At 38.2% G+C, this 21,885-nt stretch overlaps 1 protein-coding gene across 3 annotated transcripts in view; it reads right to left on the reverse strand.

Annotated features, from left to right (window-relative positions):
• The window catches only part of NEDD4 (NEDD4 E3 ubiquitin protein ligase), a 162,522-nt gene extending 140,912 nt beyond the window's left edge, over nt 1–21,610 (reverse strand). For 2 of the 3 annotated variants that reach the window (XM_033851710.2, XM_033851709.2), the window contains exons 1-2: nt 21,459–21,610; nt 7,287–7,360 (exon numbers count right to left, since the gene is read on the reverse strand). In XM_033851710.2, coding sequence (XP_033707601.1) covers nt 7,287–7,360; nt 21,459–21,503 — 119 coding nt within the window. In that variant the 5' untranslated portion in view covers nt 21,504–21,610. Of the gene's footprint in view, nt 1–7,286; nt 7,361–10,885; nt 10,905–21,458 lie in introns of those variants that run through there. The other variant, XM_073801042.1, reaches the window with a different exon arrangement.
• Nucleotides 21,611–21,885: the final 275 nt, after the last annotated feature.

The following is a 21,885-nucleotide window of genomic DNA, read 5'->3' on the forward strand; positions in this document are numbered from 1 at the left end:
AATGATTTCCAACCTCTTCAGATTTTTGAAGTTTTGTTTTATCTTTATTACATGTCTTCCTCTTTTGGGTTAAGAAGGTTGATTCAATGATTCTCAAGAATAGCTTTGCAAGACCTCAGGTTGCTCCAAGTTATCTCATGGGTATAAACTCTTTTTACAAAATAAAGGCAAAGTGCTTCAGTTCAAAATAATTATATGACATGTAACCCCTTGTACAAAGAGACATGGAGAAGGAAAACCTTGTGATATTTAGGTTTGCAAAGCAAAAGACTTTAGACATTTTACTTGTCCACGGTCAAATTTCTCCCATTTCTCTTGGGGATCCCAAGTACCCACCATTCTCCACCACAAACTCCCTCCTCCCATTTCCTTATACAACCTTACCTTTTACTTTAATTGACAAAAATCAAAGTCATTGTAATACTCCCAACATCCTGGTATTTATCAGAGCCCATCTTACCCCTAACCTCAGTGATGCTGGTATTTCACCCAATCGCCCTTGTCCAGTTTCCTCCCACTTCCTCTGGAACCTTACGTCATCTATTTTGATTTCTCCCTTTTATATCTCCAGCTTTTCTTTGACCTAGGTTTTTCCAGTCATAGAAATGTTATTAAACCCCCCCAACTCCTTGACTCTCCTTCCTGCCTCCAGCAAAGCAAACTAGATTTCTTTTCTTTCTGTCTCAAACTTTCCAAGAGAATAATCTGTAATAATAATAACAATTAACATTTATATAGCAATTACTCTGTGCCAGGCACTGTTCTAAACAATTTATATATATTAAATTTTGGAATCCTTATAACGACCTATGAGGTAGGTATAATTATTATCTCTATTTTACACAGAGAGGTAAGTCAACTCATCCCAGATCACACAGCTAGGAAGCAGAAAAGCAAGAACTGAAACTCAAGCACCTGGCTCCAGAGGCCCTGCGCTTAACCGTGATGGCATACGACCTCTCTTTCTTCATTTCCTCAACTCCCAGTGCTCTTCACAGCCCTATAATCTGGTTTCCACCTCTTTCCTTCAGATCCATTCCTTGAAAAGTCACCAATCTTGCTAAAACAATAGACACTTTCTAGGCACTTATTTTGCTGGTCCTCTGTAGGTTTGATAATACTGACCATTTCCTCCTTGAAACTTATCTCGTTTAGCTTTCATGACACAAGTCCCTTCTGGTTCTCCCTTTTGTTCTCTCTACATATTTCCTTCACAATCTCATCCATAGTTTTAACAACTAACTACATCCTGTCAAATATAAATATAAAACATAAATATAAATATATATTCCTGATCTCGCCACCCAGCTAGACACTTCCACCTGGACAGTCCACAGACAATGTCTGTTCAAGAGTTTTGCCTATTTTTAATTGGCCATTTTATCATATTATTATTGAGTTGTAAGAGGTCTTTATATACTGTGAATTAAAGGCCTTTGTCAGATATATGTTTTGAAAACATTTTCTCCCAATCTGTGGCTTGCCTCCTTCCCTTCCTTAACTGTGTCTTTCAAACAACAAAAGTTTTTAATTCTGATGAAGTCTGTTTCAACATTTTTCTTTCTAAATTTTAGGTTCATATTTTTTGAGTTCCATTCAAGAAATCTTTGTGTAACTCAGTAGAGCAAATATTTTCTCCTATGTTTTCTTCTAGAAGTTTATTAATTTTAGCTCTTATTAATTTTCTATATTATGTGTGATAAGGAAAGAGCTTCATTTTGTTCCATATAGATAACCAGTTGTTCTAGTATCATGTACTTAAAAGACTATCCTTTCTGTTGAATTACCTTAATGCTTAAAGCAACTGACCATATACATGTATATGTGTATGTGTGTGGGGGTGTGTGTGTACTTCTACACTCTTTATTCTAGTCCACTGAACAACATATCTGTTCTCATGCCAATGCTACTTTGTCTTGATTACCTATAGCTGTATAAAAGTCTTGAAATTATGTAGCAAAAGTTCTCCACCTATGTTCTTCTTTTTCAAAATTGTTTTGGCTATTCTATGTCCTTTGACTTTCCATAACAATACTGGAATCAGCTTATCCATTTCTCAAAAAAAAAACATGGCTGGGATTTTGATTGGGATTGAGCCAAATCTATTTAATTTGGAGAGAAATACAACTCTAACAATAATGAATCTTCCAATCCATGAATATGAAAATATTTATTCATCGATTTAGATCTTCAGTTTTGCTCAGGAATGGTTTATAGTTTTCAGTGTACAGTGCTTGCAAATCTTTTGTTAAATTTATTTCTAAGTTTTAAATTTTTATATTATTGTAAACAGAGATTTTAAAAATTCATTTTCCAATTGTTAATTGATTGATAGGATATAACAATATGACTAATTTTGGTACACTGGCTTTGTATCTTGTGGCCTTATATTTTAGTTCTAGCAGCTTCTTTGAGATTCCTTAGGGTTTTCTATGTACATGATCAGACAGTCTACAAGTAAAAAGTTTCTTCCTTTTCAGTCTGCATTACTTTTATTTCTTTCCTAGTCATATTACTTGGCTAGGACATCCAGTACAGTGTTGAACTGAATGTGAGCTTCTTATTCCTGAGTTTAAGTTTAAGCATTCAGACTGTCATCACTGGGCATGATATTAGCTATTGTCTTTCTCACGGAAAACCTTACTCATGTCTACAACTCCCATCTATCCCTAGTTTGCTAAGACTTTGTATCATGATTGGGTACTGAATTTTGTCAGATGCTTTTTTTGTTTTTATTGAAATGATCATGTTTTTCTTTTATTCTATTAATATCATATATTACATTGATTAATTTTCATATGTTAAACTAATTCTGCATTTTATTATTAGTTTGTTGAGAGTTTTTATCACAAAAGGGTGTTGAACGTTGACAAATGTACTTTCTACACCTATTGAAATGATCATGCATTTTTTTCCTTCTGTGCTATATTAATGTGATGATTTACAGTGGTTGACTTTTTTCAAATGTTGAACAAACCTTATATTCATAGGAAAAATCCCACCTGATCATATATTGCTATATATGGTTCAATATAGGGCTACTGAAGTTTTCTATTTCTTCTGTGATCAGTTTTGCTAATTTCTATCTTTCAAAGATTTTGTCTACTTCATTTAAGTTGTGCATGATTCTTTATTGGCATGAAGTTGTGCACAGTGTTCCCTTTCTGTCTTTTTCATTTCCATAGGGTCTATAGCAATGCCTCTGCTTTTGTTCCATTATGGTAATTTGTGCCTTCTCTCTTTTTTGCTCTTGATTGGTCTAGCTTGAAGTTTAAAATTTTTATTGATCCCTTCAAGGAATGAGCTTTTCATTTCAATGATTTTTTCCTATCATTGTCCATTTTCTATTTCACTAATTTCTGCCCTTATCATTATTTTCTTCCTTCTACTTACTTTGGAATTAATTTGCCCTTCTTTTTTCTGATTTCTTAATCTCAGAACTCAAGTCATTCAATTAGATCTTACTCCTTTACTAAGTTTAGATCTTACTCCTTTTCTAAGTTAAACATTTTAAAACTATAAATTTTCCTCTAATACTTTAGCTGCATCTCACAAATTTTGATGTTGCTATATTTTAATTTCATTCAGTTCAAAATGTTTTCTAATTTATCTTTTGATTCCTTCTTTGACTTATAAACAAAACAAAGTGTATTGTTTTATTTCCAAATATTTGGGATGTTATTGGTTTTTAACTTAATTCCACTGTTATCAGAGAACATCTCCATATGATTTAAATCTTTTCTAAATTCTTGAGATTCGTCCTGTGGTCTTACACATCGCCTATATTGGTGAATGTACCATATGCCCTTGAAAATAATGTAAATTTTGCACTTGTTTGATTTACTGTTTTATTGCCCAGCATAATATGGCAGACAGACTCTAGGGTGGCTTCTTTTATCCCCACCTCCTAATGTTCATGCCTTTTGTGGTCCCCTCCTCGTAAATGCGGGAAGGATTGTGTATTCTAACCAATAATTATATCAAAAGTGACAAAACGTATGTGGTTACATTACAAAAGATTGTAACCCATCTTGCTAGGAGACTTTCTCTCCTATGATAGCTTTGAAGAAGCAAGCTGCTATCCTGTGAGCTGTCATATGAAGGCCATGTGACAAGAAACTTAGGATGGCCTCTGGCTGACAGCCAGCAAAAAACTGAAGCCCTCAATCTGGCAGTCTGAAAGAATTGAATGCTGACAACAACCACATGAGCTTGGAAGTGTATGCTTCCCCAAACAAGCTCAGATGAAACCATAGCCCTGGCCAATGCCTGACTGCAGATTTTCAAGACCTTGAAGCAGACGACCCAGTTAAACCATGCACAGACTCTGTGACCCACAGAAACTATGAAATCATAAATAATGTGTTCTTCTAAGCTGCTAAATTTGAGGTAATTATAGTTGTGCAGCAATCGATAAATAATGTGAATATACCATGTGCACTTGAAAAGAATGTGTATTTGGCGGTTGTCAGGAAGTGTTCTTTGCATCAAAGTTCATAACATTGTTCAACTTACTGTTCTTGTTTTTTTTTTTATCTTGTTTTATTAACTGCTGAGAGAGAGCTAATGTTTCCAACTATGATTGTGGAGTTTTTTCTCTCTCCCTCTAATTCTGTCAACTTTTGCTTCATATATTTTCAAGTTCTCTTGGCAGGAACATACAACTTTATGACTGTTTTATCTTCTTGATGAATTTATTCTTATATTGTTGTGAAATATCTGGAAATAATTTTTGTGTTGAAATCTCTTTTATCAGATATTAAAATATCCACTTCAGTCTTCACATGCTTGTTTGTATGGCTATGCATCCCTTCTCTTTCAACTTACCTGTGTCTTTATATTTTAAGTGCATCATTTATAGACAGCATTTAGTTGGGTCTTCTTTTTCAATCCATTCTAATAACTTCTACCTCATATTCACCTTAGTCCATTAATGTTTAATGTAATTATTGTTATGATTAGATTTAGGTGTATCAAATTATTACTAGTTTTCTATTCTTCCCTCTCCCCTTTCTCTCTCTCTCTCTTGTTTGATCATTTGTTCTTTTCCTGGCCTTTTGTTTAACTATTTTATTTTTTCAAGAATTTCATTTTAAAATTTCTATTGCTTTTTAATCTGTAATTCTTTACATTATTTTATTTATTTATTTTTATTTTTTTTGCGGTACACGGGCCTCTCACTGCTGTGGCCTCTCCCGTTGCGGAGCACAGGCTCTGGATGCGCAGGCTCAGCAGCCATGGCTCATGGGCCTAGCCGCTCCGTGGCATGTGGGATCTTCCCGGACCGGGGCACGAACCCGTGTCCCCTGCATCAGCAGGCGGACTCTCAACCACTGCGCCACCAGGGAAGCCCTACATTATTTTTTAGTGATTTATCTAGGTATTACAATATACATGCTTACTTTTTATTCCACTTACACTTAATATAGTAAACTCTACTAAAAAGGTTCATAATGCATACCATCCCTGTCCTTTATGCCATAGTTGTTATATGTATTCCAATACATATAACACAATACAATACAAAACAGTAAGTTGTGATATAAACAGGCATATGTTTTTTCTAAAAAATTATGATGAAAAGAGCAAAAAGTCTTTCACATGTTTCTAGATATTTACCATTTCTGATGCTCTTCATTCCTCTCTGAGGATCTGAATTTCCATCTTATATCTACCTCTTTAGCTGGGAGAATTTTCTTTAGCTTTTATTATAGTGCAGGTCTGCCAATGACAAAGTCTCATAGTTTTCTTTTATCTGAAAATGTTATTTTGTCATCATCCTGAAGAATATTTTCACTGAATATAGTACAGAACTCTAGATTGACAGCTATTCTATTGTTCCATTTTCTTCTGGCCTCCACAGTTTCTGGTGAGAAGTCAGTACTCAACTGATTTATAGGTCACTTGTATGTAATTTGTCATTTTCTGAGTTTCTTCTGTCAGAATTTTTCTTTATACTTTGTTTTCAACAGCTTGACTATTATGTGCCTCAGTGTGTTCTCAGTGTTTATCCTGCTTGGTGTTTTTTTGGTACTATAAACTTGTGTCATTCACCAAATTTGGAAAAAATTTGGCTATTATTTCTTCAAACAACATTTTGCCTCATTCTCTCTCCTCTATTTCTAGGACTCCAGGTACATGTATGTTAGACTGTTCAATATTATCTAACAAGTCCCTGAGGCTCTGTTCACTTAAAAATTTTTTTAAATCTTTGTTTCTCTCTCATCTCCGGTTGGGAAATCATTTCTATTGACCTATCTTTAAGTTCAATTAATTTTTCCTCGTCATCTCCATTCTGCTATTAATTTCATCCAAGAATTTTAATTTCAAATATTATATTTTTCAGTTCTAGAATTTTCATTTTTTATGGGTTCTATTTCATTCCTGAGATTTCCAATCTTTTGACTTATTGTGAGCATATTTTCTTTTCTCTACTGAGAATGTGTTTCGTTTTCCTGGCTTTTTATAAATTACATAGCTTTGGATTATATCTTAGACATTATAAATGTTAAATTGTGGAGACTGTGGATACTGTACTTTCTCTTTGATGAGAATTTGTTTGTTTTTATCATGTAATTAATTATCTTACTTGGACAAGAACCACAAGCTCTGTTTCTTGGGCAGCAACCCTGATCTCTGTTCAGATCTTTTGTCCTCCAATGAGTTGTTTTGAATCTGCTATCATGTGTGTGATTCAGGGTCAGCCAAAATGTCAGTGGACATAGTTTGGGAATTTCCTCTCCAGTTCTTTCCCTTCCAGAATCCCCACCATTGTCATGTTTTCTTCAGAGTAAGTCTTCTGATTTCCCAGGCTATGAATATTATAATTTTTCCATGTTCTGATTCCATGTGGCCTCAGACTAATTCCTAAAATTGGAGACTCACTCAGTACAACTCCACACCTCCAAACATGGACTCTCCACTAGACTCTCTACCTGCTCTGTTCGCTCTCCACTGCCTTTAACTTGCTGGTTTTTATAATATGTTCAGAGTTTATGGTTGTTATCTGCAAAAGGATTCGTCTGTTAGAATTCTACTGATTCTCAGAAACAGAACTCAATAATGTATCTTATAACTACCACTCTCAGTTATACCTTTGCCTAAGTTCACAAACTCTGCAATTCAGATGTCAAGGAATTTAGTAAACCACCAACTAGAAACATTATTCTACCTCATAAAACAGCTTACTAATAATATTACTCAATTTTTCATCTAACCAAAGTTTGGAAAAAAACTAATTAATAAATACAAAGTTTTAAAATTACAACCCAACTTCTTACACTTACCTAGCTCCCAAGATATCCTTTTTGGCAAGGCCTATTCCAGCTATAACTTTTACCCTCACAATTCGGGAAGTTTCCTAAAATACAAAAATTTATATTTTATTTTCATATATTTATAACTTACTCAAGACACATTATCTTTATATATATGTGTGTGTATGTGTGTATATATATATATATATATATATATATATATATCAAATAAGGTAACAGGATATTAAAATTAACTGGAAGAATCTTTTTCAGGAATTAATTTGATTAAAAGCTATATAAAGGAAAATAAAAACTATATTGTTATTTGTAATGACTTGATTATCTACAAAGAAAAGCCAAAAAAGCTAGAGCCAAATTGTTATAATGACTAAGAATTTATCATTGCTTCCAAGAAAATCTAAAGCCAAATTATTGGAACTGATATAGATTTATCATTGTTGCTAGGTACAGGATAACACAAAATTTAGAGTTCATAATCATTTGTAATAATTACTTAGGTAATTATTTTAAAAATCCCTTTCAGTAAACTATATATTAAATAAAACTATAATGTATTGATATTTTAATGTAGGAAACATTAAATTTCTTGGATATCATAATAGTATTATGAGGTTTTATATAAGAATGTCTTACTTTTTTTTTCTTTTTTTTGCGGTATGCGGGCCTCTCACTGTTGTGGCCTCTCCTGTTGCAGAGCACAGGCTCCAGACGCGCAGGCTCAGAGGCCATGGCTCACAGGCCCAGCCACTCTGTGGCATGTGGGATCTTCCCAGACTGGGGCACGAACCCGTGTCCCCTGCATCAGCAGGCGGACTCTCAACCACTGCGCCACCAAGGAAGCCCAAGAATGTCTTACTTTTAAGAGATACATATTTAAGTATTTAGGGACAAAGTAAGATAAAGTCTGCAATTTACTCTTAAATGGCTCAGCAAACAAAAAGTTGAACATGAGCGTATGTGTGTGTGTATGGAAATAAAAGGAATAAGCAAAATGTAACCAATTTATGGATCTAGCTGATGGGTAATCAAGTGTTCATTATACTATTCTTTTTATTGTCTCATAGATATGAAATTTTTCAAATAAAAAGGTGAGTAAAAAAATACTATAAAACAGAATACACATTTTAAAAATTCACAAGTAAGCAAAACTGTTAGATACATTGAAATAAAATTAATAAAAGTCAAAAACCTTTATGGATAAAATTTGTAAATTATCGAAAATAAGAAAAATATAAATAAATGAAGAAATTCACTGTGTTCATGGAAGTAAATATTTAATATTATTATCTGTTTTCTCCAAAGTAAATTATAAATTCAATACAATTTCAACTCCCCTCCTTGAATTATTTCATAGATCTTAACAAATGATTCTAAAATTCATAGGGAAAAGTGAGAATGAGTAAAGAGGTAAACTGTAGCATTTGATCACTATCTTATACTATATCTAAAAACAAATTGCAGATACATCAAATTCTAAAAGTGAAAAAGAAAACTTTAAAAATTTCATAAGATACTTTAGAATATTTCTGACACTGGAGTAGGAAAGGATTAAAAAAATACAAACTCTAATGGAAAAAATTGTTAGATTTGACACTAAAATTATGTTTATATATTTCATATGGAAAAAGATGCCATGAACAAAATGAAAAGACAAGGGGACACACGGGGTGGAAATATCTAAAATATATACACCATGGACAAATTATGATTATCCAGATTATATAAAGAACTCCTAAAAGCCACTAAGTGAAGTTTAAACAACATAATACAAGAAATCATAGAGAATGGCCAATAAACACATAAAAAGATCCTCAATTTCACCAGTAATAAAAGAGACCTCTAGTGTAAGTGCTGCCAAAGCAAGCACAAGAGAGAACTCTAATACACTGTTGGTGGGGGTATAAACTGAAGAATAACTTTGAAGAGATATTTGGCAATATCTACTAAAAGTTCTAAATCAAGAACCCAGGAATTGCACTTTTAGATATAACCCCTAGATAAACTCTCACTCATGTACACAAGGCCATAAGTACAACAGTATTCACAGTAGCATTTATAAGATCAACAAATGTGAAATAAATGTTGCCCAGCAGAGAGCAATCTAACTGATTTTATTCTAAAATTATTCCATCAGCCAGATGAATGGGAAGAAAATGTGGTACACACACACGCACGCGCACACGCACGCACACACACACACACACACACACACACACACACACAATGGAATACTACTCAGCCATAAAAAAGAACGAAAATTTGCCATTTGCAGCAACATGGGTGGACTTGCAGGGCGTTATGCTAAGTGAAATGAGTCACACAGAGAAAGAAAAATACTGTTTGATATCACTTATATGTGGAATCTTAAAAAATACAACAAACTACTGAATAAAACAAAAAAGAAGCAGACAGATATAGAGAACAAACTAGTGGTTACCAGTGGGGAGAGGCAGGGAGGGGCAATATAAGAGTGTGGGGCACAAACTATTGGGTGTAAGATAGGCTCAAGGATGTATTGTACATCATGGGGAATATAGCCAATATTCTGTAATAACTAAATGGAAAGTAACCTTTTAAAACTGCATAAAAATTTTAAAAAATAATAAAATTATTCCATCAGCAAGTAGTAGGTCATATTCCTTTCTGAGGAGAGATCTGGGTGGGGGAAAATATACATATCATAGGGTATTTATTTCAATCTTCTTCCATTTCTAAATACTTAGACCCACCCTTATTCCTGGAGGTTTCATTGAATAAATATGATAACAGAAATATTCTATCAGCTTCAAACCTCAGATGACAAATTCAGATAACACAAAAATCCTTGACTAGAGATGCTAGATATTTTATAACTTTTCTCCATCACCAAATATAATTAAATATATAGCTGATCTTGCAAGTAAGAAGAGAAATCCTCAAGTATCAGAAATAAAGATAGAATTGAAAATCAGAGAGGAAAACATAAACTGAAATTTCAGTTTTCTGTGGGAACTGATTTCCAAAAATCTGAAGAGATTTACAGAACTACCATTTTTTTCCTGTAAGGTCATTGAATAATTAGGCCAATTAAAATATTCTATTGGCCCTACAGCTGAATTCTCCTATACCAGTTGACTGGAAAGTGGCTATACTTTACAGTAGGACTGATTCTAAAGATCAGAAATCTTTTCTCTGATGACTTAATAAGTAAAATTTTTTTCAAGTGGTAAAGTATAATCAAAGGTGCCCTCAGCAAATAATCTTACCTTTTCTAAGTGCAGACAAGTGTTTATAATTTGTACATGACCTTAATTGAGGAAAGAAATTATCATACCTCTCTAAAAAAGTTAATCCATATTTGTGGAGCTCCTGACTTAAAATCATCCGTGTTAGCCTCTACTGAAACTATCCCCCAGAAGTCTCCGGAAGAAAAATGTAGCAAGCATTAACTAAAAACAATTCCAGGGGATGATAACTTGCAGTCACAGATACATTCAACTTTTACACTTTATCCTTGCATTTCCCACCACAAAGATGAGAACTATTTACTTTAGATGCTGTGGTTAAATGATGTAAAGCTACAGTGATTTAAGATTCTTTCATAAAATTAAATAAGAAATGCCGCTTACTTGCATTCATTTAACTTCATTTTAGAAATTTATGATAGAAAATTGTCCAAACAGCTCTCTTCAATCACATCCATAAGCAGAGATCACATCTCACATCATCTTTGAAAATGAAGGAGAACATGTATGTTGCAACTAGAGACCAAACTCTTAAGTAATTTTAGAATCATGATATTAAAAGTATTATTAACAGAATTCTGGATAGTACCCAAATGAGTAAAAAAGAAACAAAAATGAAACATCTTTTCCTTAATCAAAAAAGAGACATTATCCTCAAGCAGATCAGGGCTCTTCACTAAAGCTGGAATCTTCCCCTTCCACTCACAAGACAGCTTTACTGACTTTTGGAAGCAAAATAGAAAGGTTGTAAATTGCAGGCAAAGATGTGTCATTTTCAGCCAAAAACAAAAACCAAGGAAGTTCATTAGCAGGAAACATTCACTGAAAGAAATTCTAGAGGATGTACTTCAGGCAGAAAAAAAGTTATCACAGATGGAAAGTCAGAGGGGCAGGAAGAAATGAAGAAATAACAAGCAAAAAAAATGTTAACTGCATGAGGAAAAAAATTATTAAAAAAATAGCAATGTTAATGATGATAATGATGATGACGATGATGTGTGTATGCTCACACAGGCATTTAGTGAGTTTCCATTCCACTTGGGATCCAATACAAAATCCTTAAGAAACGGCCTTCAGGCCCTGCCTGACTGGGTTCTGCTCTCCTCTCCTCTACAGATTCACCTCCCGATACCATCCCTCTCTCTCCAACACTCTAGCCTTCTTTATGTTCCACTCCATTTCATCTTATACACATGCAGTTCTATTTACCTAGAAGGCTTTTTTCCTCTACTGCCTGGCTAACTCCTATCCATCCTTAGTCTACTTCCTCAGCTTTTCCTCATACTCTCTCCCCTCCTCCATATAAGATTAATTCTTTTCTTTCCTGTTATATATTTTTATCTTCCACTCCTTTTCCTTCAAAACATTTATAAAACATTGATGTGTGATTATATATTTAATGGCCCTCTCTCCCTCTACGCTGTAAATTCAGTAAAGTCTGCTGTCCATCGTTATAGCCTCATAGCCTGACTCAAACACCTTACATATAGTAAGAGTTCAACAAATATTTGTCAAGCAAATACAGAATTCAAGCACTTCATAGGTCCACCTAAAAGCTACAAGAACAAAAAAAAAAAAAAGACAGAAGATCTGGAAGAACAGAGGAACAATTACAAGTTAATTTTGCACATGTTCCATTCATCATCTTGCTGAGAAAGAATCTCTTCTGTTACATTCTTTTATTTGAGCAACTATGTGCAGTAGGACAGAGGAAAGACCATGACTTTGTTACAAAAGAGTTCTGGGTTTCGATCCCAGATCTGCTACCTACTGAGATAAGTCCTTGAGCAAGTCGCAATCTCAGATTTCCTGTCTGTAAAATGGGGAGAGCATTACCTAGTTTTGCAGGACTGTTATGACAATTACAGCCAAAGCATTGAGAACACAGAACCTGGAGCCCAGCATAGAGCAAGCATTCAATTAAAGGCAGCTATGATTATATTTCAATTGACTCTTTTACTCTGAAAGAGGAGATCTTCATTAAGGAATCCATATGCACTAACATGATTGTTTGTTCACATTACTCTCTTCATTGCCCCAACATGGCTCACACGACAGAAGCCAGACATTTGGGTCAGGCCAGGAGGTTATGTTGAGCTACAGACATATTTATTCCATAAAAGTCTTATCAAACCCTTTTACCATTTGTCTGTGCTGTGTCTTCCTCCTGTCATTTATCTGCAGACCTCTTAGCCTTACATTCATTTATCCTCTTAAAACTTCAACAGGATTGAGATGGGAACCAGACTAAATAGAAGCTTCAAGAAGGAAGAGGTCAGTAACATCGATTCAGTAGAACAGTGGGTTTAGCAATTCGAATCAGCAATCTTACATGTCTCCAGGTGCTGTAGAATATTCTTAACAACAGACATAGCTAGGAGACAGGCAAATCAGCTGAATTAAATATCCTGCTCTACATTAAAAGGCTCATAAACCATGATCAAGTGGGGTTTACCCCAGGAAGGAAAGGATTCTTCAGTATACAGAAATCAAACAATGTGATATACCATATTAACAAACTGAAGGATAAAAAACATATGATCATCTCAATAGATGAAGAAAAAGCTTTCAACAAAATTCAACACCATTTATGATAAAAAAAAAACTCTCCAGAAAGTAGGCATAGAGTGAATTTATCTCAATATAATAAAGGTCATATATGACAAATCCACAGCCAACATCATTCTCAAAGGTGAAAAGCTGAAACCATTTCCACTAAGATCAGGAACAAGACAAGGATGCCCACTCTCACCACTATTATTCAACACAGTTCTGGAAGTTTCAGCTACAGCAATCAGAGATGAAAAAGAAATAAAAGGAATCCAAATCGGAAAAGAAGTAAAACTGTCACTGTTTGCAGATGACATGATACTATACATAGAGAATCCTAAAGATGCCACCAGAAAACTACTAGAGCTAATCAATGAATTTGGTAAAGTAGCAGGATACAAAATTAATGCACAGAAATCTCTTGCGTTCCTATACACTAATGATGAAAAATCTGAAAGAGAAACTAAGGAAACACTCCCATTTACCATTGCAACAAAAAGAATAAAATAGCTAGGAATAAACCTACCTAAGGAGACAAAAGACCTGTATGCAGAAAACTATGAGACACTGATGAAAGAAATTAAAGATGACACAAACAGATGGAGAGATATACCATGTTCTTGGATTGGAAGAATCAACATTGTGAAAATGACTATACTACCCAAAGCAATGTACAGATTCAGTGCAATCCCTATCAAACTGCCAATGGCATTTTTCACAGAACTGGAACAAAAAATTTCACAATTTGTATGGAAACACAAAAGACCCAGAATAACCAAAGCAATTTTGAGAAAGAAATATGGAGCTGGAGGAATCAGGCTCCCTGACTTCAGACTATACTACAAAGCTACAGTAATCAAGACAGTATGGTACTGACACAAAAACAGAAATATAGATCAATGGAACAGGATAGAAAGCCCAGAGATAAACCCACACACATATGGTCACCTTATCTTTGATAAAGGAGGGAAGAATATACAATGGAGAAAAGACAGCCTCTTCAATAAGTGGTGCTAGGAAAACTGTACAGCTACATGTAAAAGAATGAAATTAGAACACTCCCTAACACCGTATACAAAAATAAACTCAAAAAAGGGCTTCCCTGGTGGTGCAGTGGTTGAGAGTCTGCCTGCCAATGCAGGGGACACGGGTTCGTGCCCCGGTCCAGGAAGATCCCACATGCCGCGGAGCGGCTGGGCCCGTGAGCCATGGCCGTTGAGCCTGCGCGTCCGGAGCCTGTGCTCCGCAATGGGAGAGGCCACAACAGTAAGAGGTCAGCGTACCGCAAAAAACAAACAAACAAACAAACTCAAAATGGATTAAAGACCTAAATGTAAGGCTAGATACTATAAAACTCTTACAGGAAAACATAGGCAGAACACTCCATGACATAAACCACAGCAAGATCCTTTTTGACCCACCTTCTAGAGAAATGGAAATAAAAACAAAAGTAAACAAATAGGACCTAATGAAACTTAAAAGCTTTTGCACAGCCAAGGAAAACATAAACAAGATGAAAAGAAAATCCTCAGCATGGGAGAAAAATTTGCAAATGAAACAACTGACAAAGGATTAATCTCCAAAATATACAAGCAGCTCATGCAGCTCAATATCAAAAAAAACAACCCAATCAAAAAAATCAGCCATAAAAAGAAACGAAATTGAGTTATTTCTAGTGAGGTGGATGGACCTAGAGTCTATCATACAGAGTGAAGTCAGAAAGAGAAAAACAAATACCGTATGCTAACATATATATATGGAATTAAAAAAAAAAAAGGTTCTGGGCTTCCCTGGTGGCGCAGTGGTTGAGAGCCCACCTGCCGATGCAGGGGACGTGGGTTCGTGCCCCGGTCCAGGAAGATCCCACATGCTGAGGAGCGGCTGGGCCCGTGAGCCATGGTCGCTGAGCCTGCGCGTCCGGACCGCAACGGTAGAGGCCACAACAGTGAGAGGCCCGTGTACAGCAAAAAAAATAAATAAAACAACAACAAAAAAGGTTCTGAAGAACCTAGGGTCAGGACAGGAATAAAGATGCAGATGTAGAGAACGGACTTGAGGACACAGGGACGGGGAAGGGTAAGCTGGGATGAAGTGACAGAGTGGCATGGACATATATACACTACCAAATGTAAAATAGATAGCTAGTGGGAAGCAGCCGCATAGCACAGGGAGATCAGTTCATGCTTTGTGACCACCTAGAGGGGTGGGATAGGGAGGGTGGGAGGGAGGATCTAGAGGGAGGGGATATGGCGATATATGTATACGTATAGCTGATTCACTGTTATAAAGCAGATACTAACGCAATTATACTCCAATAAAGATGTGAAAAAAAAAATCCTGCTCTGAAAGATGTGAAAAACTTATGCCAGATGACCTGTAAGTGACAGGGCCAGAATTACAACCTAGTCAAATTCCATTTTTTATACCCCTGCTCACCCTAAGCAATGTATTTAAAAGGTGCCTCTGAGATTCTATTCCTATATGACATATGAATTGCTAATAGTTAGCTGTTAAAAAAGACTGTAGTCCTTTTTCCTCTTCTCTTCCTGGTGCAGAGGAGGCCATGGCAGGCCTGAGGCAGAGTTTGGGCGAAGCAGGGAGTTTCATGGAGATGCACAGTCAGCATGCCCACCTGCATGGGGCACTGAGGCAAAGAGGGAGGTGTCATACAGAGAGGCTTCAGGAGCATGCCCACTGGCATGGGACTCAGAGGAGAGGAGGAGAGTGTTGCATAGACATACACAGCAGTACTCCCACTGGCACCCAAGGATGCAGGGAGCTGAAAGTGGGGTGCAGAAGTGCAGACAGAGGAGATACCTGCATGACTGGGAAACTAGTTACACCGAAAACATAAGTAAATGGACTGAGCACATAAGTAAATGTATTGAGAATAATGAAACTCAGCGTTTTCATTTTTAGAGGAGGTACTTATGACTAGCAAGAACCCTGAAGTACAATATTAGATTTGAATTGGAGATACTTATATGAATTAATGATTTTTAGATATATGAATAGAGATTGATACAGAAATAGCTATAGATTTATGTGTTGACTTATATACGTATATATGTGTGGCACACACATACATTTCAGCTCTCTCTGCTGAGACGGCTGAAGAGCAATGGCATCCAGTAGCACTGAGCACAGTGAGCACACAGATCTTGGCTTCTAAAAACCATTTCCTACTAAAAGTAATCAGTGTTTCTAGGAGAAATGGCTGCTCTCAGACAGTGCCGGGCCAGGCGAAATACAAGAGGATCTTGGAACATCTGCTGCCAAAAAAGTAATGAAAAGCTCAAAAGAATGATGCGGACTTGTCACAAGAACATAGGAACCTCCCTGCAAGGGCTTCCACTGGCCAAACTGAAATAATATGAGCCATAAAAAATTTAAGGATAGAAATTAATTACAACCCATTGAATAGGGTGGGATTCTACAAGTCCATGCTGATACAAATAAATAAATAAATGGATAAACAAATGGCCAAGAAAGGGAAGGCTCTTCTTAACACAGAATGCCAATTAATAAAAATGGAAATAGGGCTTCCCTGGTGGCGCAGTGGTTGAGGGTCCGCCTGCCGATGCAGGGGACGCGGGTTCGTGCCCTGGTCTGGGAAGATCCCACATGCCGCGGAGTGGCTGGGCCCGTGAGCCATGGCCGCTGAGCCTGCGCATCCGGAGCCGGAGCCTGTGCTCCGCAGCGGCGGAGGCCACAGCGGTGAGAGGTCCGCGTACCGCAAAAAAAAAAAAAAAAAAAAAAAAACCCACAAAAAAAATGGAAATAAAAAATAGTAGCATTTGTTTCAGGGGGAAGTCATCATCGACGGGTAGTGAAACTAGTGGATGGAGATCTGACGAATGAGGGATAGGATACTAGCATAATCTTTGAATATGTCCCCACAAAATACCAGTCAATTAAAAAGGGAAAAACGGTGAAAATACCAAGAAGAAACCTGGCAGACACTAAAATTACCAAGTGATCAAGGTTATCACCCACAGTCATGAGACAAGCCAAAATCATGTACCCCTGATATGATACACTGAGAAGAACACAGTATCATCTCTGTGATTCCTGCCCCAAAAGTGTGGCCTTGACATGATCATGAGGAAACAGTAAACAGATCCAGGTTGAGAAACATCAATAGGTTATACAGCCTGTACTCCTTACAACTGTTAAGGATAAGAAAGACTGAAGAACTGATACAAAGTACATGCAACATACACTCCTAGATGGGATCTTGGACCGTGAAGGAAGAAGAGAAATTATTAGAACACTGGTCAAAGATTGAATGGGATCTATGGATTGGATGGTAGTGTTGTAACACTTGACTTCCTGGCTTAGAGGGCTGGATGGCTGTTATGCAGGAAAGCATTCTTGTTTTAGGAAAATACACACTAGAGTATTTAGTGGTGATGGGGAATCGTGTCTGCAGATTGCCCTCAAATGGTTCCAAAAACACTAATGAAAATGGCAAAAAAAAAAAAAAAAAAAAGGTTATGTAACAACTGTGGTGAAATATCAACAGTTGGAGAATCTGCTTTAGGAGGATTTGGAGTTCTTCGTACTGTACTTCCAACTTTTCTGTTGGCTTTAAATAACTAAAAAGCAAACAATTAAAAATAAACTATATTATATCTACTTCTTTGTTCCCATGGAAACCCACAAAAAATACTTTAGAATGATGCCGGAATTAAAAAGTTGCAAAAAAGCCATAATGGCAAAAACAACACATGAAAGATTGGGTTAGATACTAACGCAGCTGCTGCTCACACTGTGCTTCTCCTTCTTTGTGTGCAGTGAATATAGGCTGGGAACTTTGTTCTCAGGCTCAGTACAATGCCAGGATAGGCAGGGTCTGCTTCTGCTCAGTGTTAGTGGGTCTAGAAGTGTCAGAATATACACTTCTTTGTTACCCTGTTTCTTACGCATTGACGTAGCTGTCAGCATGAGAGGCATCCATTCTTCTGTATGTGCAAACTCTACTCCCAAACTGGTGATGGAGACTCAACCCTTTCCTCTTTATTTCCTTCCTTCTCTTCCTTGTTTCAGTCAGGTTTCAGTTGTCGGAAACAGAAATTACTCTAGATATTTTAAGAAGAAAGATGCTCATACAGGGAATTAGGTGCTTCCAAAATTGTTAGAAGAGCTGCAGAGGCAGGCTGTAGGCTGTGTCTTCAGAGGACCCGAAAACACCTCGGAACTGGCCTACCCAGGAAGCTGCTACATGTACCCGAGTCAGAAAGGTAGGTAATCAGGAGCCACCGCCAGATCTGTTGACTTTAAGAACATACCAAATCTAGACCGCTATTTCTGTAACTTCCTGTCAATACCCACAAACCAAGTTACAGATACTGAAACACTTTTGTAGAAAAACTCAATGTCTACATGACTACACTTGTCAGCAGAAAAAACCAAGGAAACAAGAAGTTATGCCCCACTCCATTTTCACCTTCCCAATCTCAAGTAGGTGCACCTCATTGGGAAACCTATTTCACAACCTCTTTCCAGAATGCTAAGTGCAAGAGAGTCTGGGAAACATGGTGTTTAGCTTTCCAGCCTCTGCATAACAGGGAAATCCACTGAAATGAAGGGGGAAGGGATGCTGAATGGTAAGTGCAAGAGAGTCTGGGAAACATGGTGTTTAGCTTTCCAGCCTCTGCATAACAGGGAAATCCACTGAAATGAAGGGGGAAGGGATGCTGAATGGCAGGCCCCATATCTACCACACTCCTCACCACAGTTGGGCGGGAGTTATCCTCTACTGTTAATCCCAAGAGACTGTCAGAGCAAACTTCGTATAAATTATAGTATACTACTTGCTTAGTTTGTTACTCTTTAATGGCAAAATTCTATGCATGGAGCCAGGACCATCTCTTACTCAAAGACACATATGTGGAAGAAGAGCTAAAACCCACCCCAAAGTGAGAGCGAGATATAATGACCTAAATTTTGGCATTCTTCAGCACCAATATGCTCATACAGTGTGACTCAGCGGCTCTTCAGTATATACTGGTTAAATTACACTTCTCTCACTATCTTCTATCCCATTCCTATTCATTTTTCTTTGTTTCAGTTTCAAATTTAAAATAAGAATCATCTCTTTTTGCTGTCATATCAAACCTATCTTATAATCACTAGTCTGTGAGTTTTAGAAAATGACATAGCTGCAGTGTTTTTCTTCCCAAAAAAGGAAGGGGGGGGGTTGCTTTTCTAAGCCCACTTTTACTTTTGTGATAGACCAGAAAATAAAAGGCAAGTGATAGTGATGAGATGGCAACCTCCACCAGAAAACAAGTGATTTTTGTCTTTCCCACTAGACTTTGAGCTTCTCACAAAACAGGCAGATGCTCTTTTTTCTGTGTACCTAGTGCCTAGCATACTGCATGATACATAACAGACAGGTAAAAAACGTCTGTCGAATGAATAACCCAAATTACAATGGAAGAAGTAGAAGATGACACTTCATCATCATGTCTCTCATCTGCCTATCTCACTCTCTTCCTCTAAGTGGAAAAAGTGAACAGGGGAGTGGGAGGGAAATCTGAGTCATGAGACTGACAACTAGGACCCCCCCCCCCCCCCGTGAACAGAGTGAAACTGCCCAGAAGTACAAATCCTTCATCCAGTTCAGGAAAACCTCAGTTCAGAGGGCCCTTAGTCCCGGATGCTTACTGACCACCCAGCAACTGGCATGATTCAATTTATCTCAGCTGGGCAGAAGAGTGATATGAGAAGCAGACAACTGAAAACAAATCTGTACAGAGAAAAGAGAGAGAGAAGATGCAAGATGCTATGATCAGTTGGTTCTGCTGGAAAAAGGTGATATGAGAAATCTGGAATAGCAGAGCCTACCTCTGAGTAGTAACAACAGGGAAAGAAAGTCCAAGGCCAGCCTGATTGGGTTGGAGGCCAGTTTGAGATTATCTGCATTGAACAACTTATTGTAGCAAGCAGGGAGATCGGACTGATAAGAAGAAAGCTATCATAGCAGGTTCAACACTGCATTATTTTCCTCTGATCTCTTCTACAGAACAATAATGGAACATTAGCTAGAATATTATCTTCAGCCATATACTGACTGTCCTTCCTGAGGGACTGCTGAGCTGCCACCATTTGTCCACCATCACTTTGTTTCTCTTCTGGTAGCAATAACTAAGAAATTAACTGCATCACATAATCATTCTCAAAACGCTCGGAGATAACTTGCTTGCATCAGCAAGTTGCCCACTGTTTATAAACCAAGAACTTCCAAGAGAAATGTAAAAGACACTTTATAAAAGATGTTTTTTGAAGATACCAAGTTACTAAGAGAAGGCACTATTCCAACACTCTTAGAAAATCTAAGCAATCAATCTAAATTAGGCTGAAGGATTTACAGTTAACTGGGTCTAATCCTGATAGCAGGTACATATGACAGTTTAGTCAATGAACAAGAATGCTTAAAATCTTTTCCCAAACTTAACTTGTCACTGTTAGACTAGATAGCCTTTCATTTCCCACCCATTCCCATTTTTGAGACAATCACCAATAACACAGGGAAGGCACATCTCACTTAAAATGTAACTGCTCTTTACAAGTAGCGTTATTTTTAATAAGCGTTAAGGCATAACCAGCCTAAGTTATTTAGCTGAAAAGAGACAATTCTCAAATCACAGAATTTTGAGTGAACAGCTGTGGGAAGTTCTTTTAAATATTTATACTTTTTGGCTTAATTTTTAAAATACCAGTGAAGACCAGTGAAACACAGCGTGAACTTTCCACACTTGACACTTGCTGCTAAATAGAAGGGGGAAAAAACCCTATCTGCCTGCTTTCCCATCTCCGTCTCCTGTAAAGGGGTTTTAAAGGATTTCAAATGAAAAAGAAATAACCCAAACAGCTAATGACAATTCTCTTGTAAGTCTTCAGGTCAAAGTCCATAAAGTTAAGCCCAACGGGCCTCTCTGCCAGAGCAGGCTAATCAACAGCCGGGATGCTAAGCTCCAGGGAAATTCGCCCCGCCCCACCCCCGCCCGGAGCTCACGCACACTCGGCCGGGGGTGGCAGGAAGGGGCAGGCGGGGTGCTGCGCGTGCCCCCGCGCACTCACGCCGCTGGCTGCCTAGCCCCCCTCCTCATCACTTCCTGAAGGAAAATGACAAGGAAGGCGGCAGTTCCAGGGAAGAGCGGGGTGTAGAGTCCACAGGCTCGCGAAGAAAATGCGGTTCCCTAAAGCACCCCACCCCACCCCACCCGCCTGCGCGCGCCAGGCAGCCCCGGGAGTCCCCACGGCGCCCGGCGCGCTCCCGGAGCTCGCGCAGAGGGAGGAGGGCGCTGACAGCAGTCCCTCTGGCCGCCGTCGCCTCCTCCCGTTCGGCTGATGGGCAGCGCGATGGGAAGCTCGCCCCGCAGCCCCGCGACCCTCGCACCTCGTCCTCCGGGACTCCGAACACCTCCACCGCGCAAGTTGCCATTTCCGAATGGCTCCAACAAACCGGACGCACTCGCCCCTTCCCAGAGAGTGGGAACTGTAGTGAGGAGGAGAGGGAGGAGAGGGAGGAGGCGGAGGAGGAGAGGGAGGAGGCGGGAGGAATTGGAGGAAGAGGGGGCGGTGTTCCCCTGGGCGCACAGCGACCCCAGCGGCCGGCCGGCGGCATGGCACGAGGAAACAGGGCGGGGAAGGCCGGCCGCGCCTCTGCAGCGGCGCGCGTCGTGGGGCTCTGGGCGCGGGGACCGCGCGCGGTGGGAAAACGTGCGTGCTGGGGCTCGGGTGGGAGGAGCCCGCGCGCGGCGCGGGCGCGCCTTCAGTCCCCACGCCAGGACGATAGTGGCTGACGCGGCCGCCTCTGGGAGCCA

Source organism: Tursiops truncatus, chromosome 2 (assembly GCF_011762595.2).
Source record: "Tursiops truncatus isolate mTurTru1 chromosome 2, mTurTru1.mat.Y, whole genome shotgun sequence".
Classification (NCBI taxonomy): Eukaryota; Metazoa; Chordata; class Mammalia; order Artiodactyla; family Delphinidae; genus Tursiops; species Tursiops truncatus.